Genomic DNA, 8,397 nt, shown 5'->3' on the forward strand with positions numbered 1-8,397 from the left:
TCTCATGGCAAACGAGGGCAAAGGCCACCAGTAACATCCATGCCAGTGACTGAATGTGCTGTGCCATCCTGAAATTCCCTCCACCAGAATAAGCAGTTCATCCCTTTAACTCAGAATCACACAGACCTCAGGGGATAAGCAACATGTAATGGAGTTCTCAGTGCCAAGTACCTGTTGGTTAGATCTGTCAGTCACTGATAGTACACCCACCACCTGAAAAGAAGAGCCTAGAGAAGAAGAATGTGATTCAGGGTCATGATTTCAGAAGTCTGGGTCCAGACATGGTCCACGGTATCGCCGCGGGCCAAAGGTGAGGGAGCACACCATGGGAAAGGGGCCCAGCAGAGGAGAACTGTTCCCTGCATGAAAACTCGAAGCAGAGAGCAAGAACGGAGCCAGAGAGCAGAAACACCCCTCCAGGGCATGACCATTGATCACAACACCTCCTCCAGTCACACTCTGCCTGTGTAGGGTCACCACCGGGAACTTCCATTGAAACGAGGAGGGTCTTCATTGGGTTACAGCTCTTACAAGTCAATCATTCAACCTCAGAATCCTCCTGCATTAACAGAGAAGCTTTGGGAGGGATACCTCCTTTGTAAACCATGTCAGGCTGCAAGCCCATCTACCAGGGACCCTGAGGGAGAGGATCACACACTCAGACCCAGGCTCAGCACGTCAAAAAGCTGGGGATGTACCTCAGGGGAGAGTGCTTTCCTACAATGTGGGAGACCCTGGGTTCAGTAGGCAGGATCTTGGATGGTGAAAGGGGGTGCAGAAGAGAATGAGTTCCACCCTCCTGCCCCTTCCATCATGCCAGGATAGGGCAGCAGGGTTCTATGGCCTTGATCTTGCTGGTCTGCACAGCTGGGAGAGGTTAAGTTCTGTTACTGTGTATTACCCAGTGGGAGGTCTTCTGTTACAGTAGCAGGGGGAGGACCCAGTCTCATCCATGTGTTCTGCCCATGGAGGACACTTTGGATGGTTCCAGCATTCTTGGCTGTCACGTTTTCTCCTTTATCACTTTGAATGTGTCAACCCACTGCATTTTGGGTGCAGGGTTTCTACTCAGACATTCAATGAGTAGTTCATGGGGAAATTGGGATGCATCCTTCGTCCCTCTCACACCCACAGGTGTTAGTAGCACGTTCCACAGTGTACATTATGGCAGGGTGTCACAGTGTGAGTGAGCTGCTACCATCCTTTTGGTAGCAGTGATTTGGAGATGGAAGAAAAGGGGATGATGGGGTACCTTGAGTATAGACATGTTGAAGTCTTCTACACCCAAATGTTATTTCAGATTTCTAAATTTAAATTGAAAAGCGAATGAAAGCATTGTCCAAATTTTAATTTCTCAACAGGCAAACATCGGTCTCTACTACCCCAAAGCAAAAATCTCCCAGAGTTCATTCTTATTCTTTTTCTGAAGTGGGCAGGGTCCTGGGAACCCACTAGTGAGATGACCACTGGGGGTTCTGGCCACCCGTGACTGGGCCATTTGTTCTCTGACCTCACAAGGAGCCATTGTGAGGGAACCTGAAACAGCCGGTATATAAGCGGGTGGCCAGGGCTGGGGTTTTGTCCATTAAGTACAGGAAGCTCTTGGTGGTGACCTGTCGGACTCCCAGATAGTTAGAGCGTTTGGTGGTTGGCGGTTGGTGGTTGTGGTCTTTGGTATTGGTTTTTTTGATTTGGGTTTTTTGTTTTGTTTGGTTTGGTTTTTTGATTTTGGTTTGTTGTTTTGCTTGGTTTGTGTTTTTTTCTTTCTTTTTTTCTTTGTTTTGTTTGTTTGTTTGTTTTTCTTCTTAGCTAGCATCCTTAGGTGGGGTTCCTGCTCAGGATGCGTAGGCAGAGTAGAGAGACTAGTGTAGCGCTGTGGGGGATCAGCTCCCGCGAAGAGATGGCCTTCCGGGACCGCTATGAGGTCCTGAGGACCATCGGGTGTGGTGGGTGTGCCCAGGTGCAGGTAGCCCGCCATCTCCCCACCGGGGCAGAGGTTGCAGTGAAAGTGCTGCCGAAGGTAAAGGGGAAGGCGGCCCTCTCCGAAGCCAGCGTGATGAGGTGGCTGAATCACCCCAACGTGATCCAGCTGTTCCAGGTGATCGAAACCCGTGAGCACGTCTACTTGGTGATGGAGCACGCGGTGGGGGGCCCGGCGCTCCAGCACATCCCTTCCCGGGGCATGCGGCCGGAGGAGGCGCGGAGGGTGTTCCGGCAGATCGCGGGGGCGGTGGGCTACTGCCACGGCCAGGGCATCGTGCACCTGGACTTGAAGTTGTCCAACGTCGTGGTGGATGCGGCTGGCACCTGCAAGCTCATCGACTTTGGCCTCAGCCTGAGGGTCAGGCCTGGGCAGAAGCTGCGCAGGTGCTGGGGCACCCTGGCCTACCTTGCTCCCGAAGTCCTCCTGAGGCGGGAATACGAGGGCCCCCCAGCGGACGTGTGGAGCCTGGGCGTCATCCTGTTTTATCTGTTGACCGGAAGGTGCCCCTTCAGGGCGCTCTTGCGCTCAGGGATGGTGAGGCGGATCCGGGAGGGAAGGTACCACATCCCTGACCGCGTTCCGCCCCAAGCACGCAGCCTCATCCGTAGCATGCTGAGCATGGACCCGGCACGGCGCCCGACAGTAGAGCAAGTCCTCCAGCACCCGTGGCTGAGGGAAGGTGAGGAGGCTTTGCCCTGTCAGGATGGGGAGCCAACCCCCAAACGCCCAGACCCCGCCATAATGGCAGCCCTGTTGGACTTGGGTCACGACCCGTATGAGGCCTGGGTGTCTCTGACTTGGGGGAAGTTTGATGACGCTGCGGCCGCCTACCTGATCCTTCGGCACCAGCTGAGCCAGGGGGCCGGCTGCATGTTCAAGGGGAGACCTGCGCAACACGCACACCCTTCCAATGGCTTCGTCCTCCCGAGGAGGAGCACCAGCGAGCTTGCCCTTCACCCCTGCGCCTCGGGCCATGACCATCGACTTCCCGAGGAGGCCCAGCACACAGGGCACAAGGACCTCAGAAGGGTCAGCCTGGCTGGCACCGACCTCCGTTGGCTGCTCCAAAGGACCCCTGCACCTGCCCCTACCCCTGCGCCCAAGAAGCCCAGCCATTCCCGCAAAGATACCTCCACAGGGCAGCCCAAGGCCTGGAAGCGGGTGGCTAGGAGGCTTGCCACCTGCTTCCGCCAGCTGTGTTGCTGCGAGCCCTGTGGCAGCCAAGAAGGGGCTCCGGTGACCGGAAAGCAGAAACGTGGCAGAGGCCGAGCAAGAGTGGTTCCCATATGATGGAGAGCTGCGTCAGACCCACCCCACTGGCAGCTGGAGGACGCTGTGCTCTCCGCATCCAGACCTAAGGGCCTGGGCCTGGGTCCTTTGGACTCCAAACAGCTGCAGGAGCCACGTGTGCAAACTGGCTCAGGCTTCTCTGCACTAGGCACAGCCAGAGGCACCTGTGGATCTGCCTCGGCAACAGGAGTCTCCTCTGCCCCCGCCTGCGAGAGACACCAGAGACTGTTTCTCCCTGGGACACTGGCCCCCTGCACCGCCCTTCTCTGTCCTTTCCCCCATGTTTCTGGAAGAGCAGAGGCTTTTCTTGATAAGTTTGTTTCTCACAAACATTATAATAAAATTGATGTTCTGAAGATCCGAAGAAAGTGTGCTTAATACAATGTGGTCAGGGCCAAGGGCCTCAAGAACTTGGATGGGGTCCACCAGCACCTCACTCCAAGGCTGGGCAAGACCAGTGGAGCTCCCTCTCTGGGTCAGTGCATTTGGAGACTTGAAATCCTTGAGCCAGTGCAGATGGGGCGTCCTCGGTCTCAGGCAATGGACATGGGTGCTTGCTTGCCTTTAGCCAGTGTGCTTGGGGACTCAGTTACTTTGTCCTAGTGTAGACGGAGACTCACCTCCTTGATCCGGTTTAGCTAGAGACTCTCCCCAGGAGCCAGCATAGGATGCCTTACATTTAACTGGTAGTCTTTGTCGAGGAATTTCCCAGTCTTCACGTCCCTTCCTGAGTTGGTCACAGAGGTTGAGTGCTAAGTATTGGAGTATATATGTCATAATATTTGGGCCCTCTATGTGTTCTATGACATCATCTCCATAATAGTGCATTTAAAGTATGGGGAGTTTTTTGTTTGGTCAATATAAGGCTTTTTTGTACCCATGGCTGCATGCTTTACCAACATCCTTCTGTTCTCCTCCCTTTATCCACTTCATGGTCATAGCTAATTATATTAGAGTTGTTTTATATGGAATTTGGAGCATGGAGATATCCCTCTTTTCTATGGATGCTATTTACATAAAGGAATTGGACCAATGTGAATTTTTTGTTATGTTTTAATTCTTTTGTGAATGAATTTTGTTGAAATAGAACATGTATAAATGAGTTTGGAAACAAGTGTTGTTTTTATGTTTTTTTTAATTGTAAACAAATGGGATACATCTTGTTTCTCTGTACATGGAGTAAAGGCATACCATTTGTGCAATCATAAATTTACATAGGATAATGTAGTTTGTTTCATTCTGTTATTTTTTCCCTTCCCCTCACCCCTCGCACCCTTCTTTCCCTCTATACAGTCCTTCCTTTCTCCCCTCCCCCCCCCCATTAGGTGTCATCATTCGCTTATCAGTGAGATCATTCGTCCTTTGGTTTTTTGAGATTGGCTTATCTCAGCATGATATTCTCCAATTTCATCCATTTGCCTGCAAATGCCATAATTTTATCATTCTTTATGCTGAGTAATATTCCATGGTGTATATTAGTGCTCTATCTGAAGTATGAGTGGCAAAGATTTTCTCCCACTCTGAGGGCTCTCTCTTCACATTGCTGATAGTTTCCTTTGCTGAGAGAAAGCTATTTAGTTTGAATCTATCTCAGTTATTGATTCTTGCTTTTATTTCTTGTACTATGGGAGTCCTGTTAAGGAAGTCTGATCGTAAGCTGACATGTTGACGATTTGGACCTACTTTTTCTTCTATAAGATGCAGGGTCTCTGGTCTGATTCCGAGGTCCTTGATCCATTTTGAGTTGAGTTTTGTGTAGGGTGAGAGATAGGGGTTTAGTTTCATTCTGTTGCATTTGGTTTTCCAGTTTTCCCAGCACCATTTGTTGAAGAGGCTATCTTTTCTCCATTGCATATTTTTGGCCCCTTTGTCTAGTATGAGAAAATTGTATTTATAACTAAAGCCTGATTTATACGTAGCACATTATGGAGGGTGTGCAGATACTGTCAAAACTTCCTGCATCAGTATGGAGGCCACTGCAGAGGCAGGAGGCAGGTGAGAAGCTTGTTGGTGTCCAAGGAGGCTTATGCTCCTTTATCATCCAGTGGGGACATTGCCCTCAGACATCGTATCCTTTTGGATTAAATTCCCATCACCACTCTCTTGGAGCCAGTGTGTATTGTCACCTGCTTTTCCTGTTTCCTGGGTTGCCTTTTGCTTTTCTTTGTCCTTATTTGGGGAGCATGAGGGAACATTGGGCTGGCAAGTTATCCTTCAAAAAAGGATAACATAAGAAAGCTCGTCACTGTGAAGATATCCATATTGTAAACATCATGCAGCTACATCCTGCTGTGAGGAATATATGTCTCCTCTCTCAGGAGTATTAGCTAAGATTCTCAGGTCAAGTACTACTTGGGTATGTCTCAGAGCTTCCTAAAGGCCTCCTCTTCACTAACTAGCCTGACTCCTCAGGGTGGGGCTTGCAATTTGTAATTGGAGTGCAAGATACCCCAGTTCCAGGAACCTTGTGTAGTGTGACCTTCCTGTTTCCTTGTCCTTCACACTAGGAAGATACCTGCCTGCATGGGGATGCTGCACAGAGTACCCTCATGTCCCTGGTGTGAGGGGTCAGGTGGATTTACTCTATGGGAGCTGATCATTCCTTGAATTGAAGCAGTCAAATCAACCCAGAAACTCAGAACTGAAGTTACTGGTGGAATCAAACTTCAAATGGTTCCTCAGCCCAGCTCTCCTCCAGGTTGTCCCCTGGCCCCATCCTGCTTGGTTGTGGTCTATGCTGGTCCTCCTCTTGGCCTGGAGGGAGCTGTAACTGACTCGACTGTGATTTGTTCCTACTTTTTCTTCTGTGAATCCCTGTGACATCAGGAGAGGAAAGGGTGGAACTTCCTGCAGGATTCTGTACTCTTTCCTTTCTCATCATAAGTATGAGTCAGCCACCTTGCTTTATTGCCCAGCTTCGGAGCCATCTCTTGACCTCAGAAAAAACCAGTAGAACCACATTAAATACCCTTCTGTCCACCACATCTGTGTATACTTAACTGGCATGCAGAGGGTGGGACCTTGAGAGTCCAGGGGTAATCATATCTGAGAAGTAAAAACTACAGCTAAGAAGCCCTTAGACTGCCTCAGGGAATGCCAATTACATTATTGGCTCCATCAGACACCACACTGTATCCTTGTTGCTCCTGGCTCTCCTCCAGAGGTTTTCCCCACAAGGCATGGTTTTCATCACCCACAACCAGCGGCAAGAAGAACAAAGCTGGAGAACACTGCCCAGGGAAAACAGGGACATTGAGAGACAGGGTAATGTCACCCTGCATCCAGAGTCAGTGACATCTGGGTGGTTCCCTGTGGGTCCTACTTTGTATGCCCTGTGGATGCTCTGCAGGTACCACTGCTCCCCTATCACTGTCATGTGAAGCACACAAGGCTGTGTGTGATAAAATCCCGGTCCACATTCACTGGAAGGTCATAAATATCCCTGTGTTGCCTCTATACATTCAGAGTGTCTATCATATGTTAGAATTCATAAAAGATAAAGGAGAAGAAACACCCAAGTTGGATTCAGAACCCCTGATGCTTTTGGAGTACCTTTGCAGGGCTAAATAGAAATTAAACTCATTTGAAGTTCAACAGAATTTTCTACAAGCATGGAAATGGTTTGTGTCTATGTTGTTCATTAAGATAACCACTAATCACATGTTGCTATTGAGCACTTGAAATGTGGCTAACATGATAGAATAAAATTTGAAATTGATCAGGGCACAGTGGCACACACATGTAATCCCAGCAATAGTGGAGGCTGAGACTGGAGGATTGCAAGTTTGAGGCCAGCCTCAGCAACTTAACAAGACCCTGTTTCATGTAAAAAAATAAAGGAAAAAGGACTGGGGATGTAATTTAGTGCCATTTTGTTAAATCCCAGTATACAAAAGAGGAAGAAATTGAAATAGCAACACACAGGTAGTAGTTACACCCATGGACTACATAGTTTTAAATATTAAGAGTCTGTGGTCCTTACTTAATGGTTTTCGGCCCTTGTGCTGTTGATTCTGTACTTAGGGCTATTCTTCTTACCTTGCTCTAAATTTCTGAGGAGGGAGATAAAATATTATATTATTGTAGAACTTCAGTTTGGAACTCAGAGAAGATCTGAGTGCATAAATGGATTTGATTAAGAAGAGAATAGAGACATTAACATATAAAAAAGTGAAATACATGAACCTTTTGCTAGAGAGGAGATTATTTTAAAGTATCTTTAGGCACTGTTGTGTTGGGAAAATAGATAAGGTACAAGGACTTCTCATTTTCAGATTGGCTGGGATTCCATTTAGATAGAAACATCTAACGTAATTTAAAGAATAAATAATACCACGAACTCTTACCTAATAAAGTTCTTAAGTATGTGGTGGGATAACATGCCATTAGAGTATATGGCAGAATTTGTTAAGCCATAGAAGAAGTATTCAAAGTGCTGTGCCAGGTACCTCAGTAAATAGAAGGTGCGTGTGTGTGTGTGTGTGTGTGTGTGTGTGTGTGTGTGTGACAGAGAGAAAGAGAGAGAGAGAGAGAGAGAGAGAGAGAGAGAGAGAGAGAGAGAGAGAAGTAAATAATGGTCTACTTAAGTAAGGAACAAAGGGACTGGGAGGAGTTAACAGAGAGCTTTTTGATGTAGGCTGATTGTAGAAAGTCTATGAGAGGAAGTTTTCAAGCAGGAAAGGACAAGAAATTACTTAAAAGAAGTGGAGTTGACCCAGAGCACATCTTGGGCAGAAGAGACCCTAAGGGGAATTGTGGTAGAAGTATGGAGAGGGAAGTGGAGTTTGAGAGACAATCAGAGGTAGAAAGTGGCCAGGTTATGAAGGAACTTAAAGGTCATGATAGGAGACTGGATTTTTATTCTAACTAAATGGAAGGTTATTAAAGAGTTTCATGTAGGAGATGAGATATTCTGATTTATTTTTTTAAGAAGTCCCTCCTGTAGGGAGAATGGGTTGGGCAAAGGAGTGTGAACAAGGAAATGAGTTAGGAGACTGTAATTATTTGCAGGAATGATGAGGGTGACTTGGATAAGGATTGTAGTGTGGTGGGGTGAAGGGTCAACAGATTTTGCAGATAAATTGGAGGTAGAAAAGGAAGGACCTTTTTACTGAAAAGGAGGA

At 47.9% G+C, this 8,397-nt stretch overlaps 1 protein-coding gene across 1 annotated transcript; it reads left to right on the top strand.

The window, feature by feature from the left end:
• Positions 1–1,900: 1,900 nt before the first annotated feature.
• Positions 1,901–3,274, top strand: LOC124985590 (sperm motility kinase 2B-like). The gene has a single exon (XM_047554313.1). The coding sequence runs from the start codon at positions 1,901–1,903 to the stop codon at positions 3,272–3,274; it is 1,374 nt and encodes a 457-aa protein (XP_047410269.1).
• Positions 3,275–8,397: the final 5,123 nt, after the last annotated feature.

The sequence above is a fragment of the Sciurus carolinensis genome, chromosome 5 (assembly GCF_902686445.1).
Source record: "Sciurus carolinensis chromosome 5, mSciCar1.2, whole genome shotgun sequence".
Classification (NCBI taxonomy): domain Eukaryota; kingdom Metazoa; phylum Chordata; class Mammalia; order Rodentia; family Sciuridae; genus Sciurus; species Sciurus carolinensis.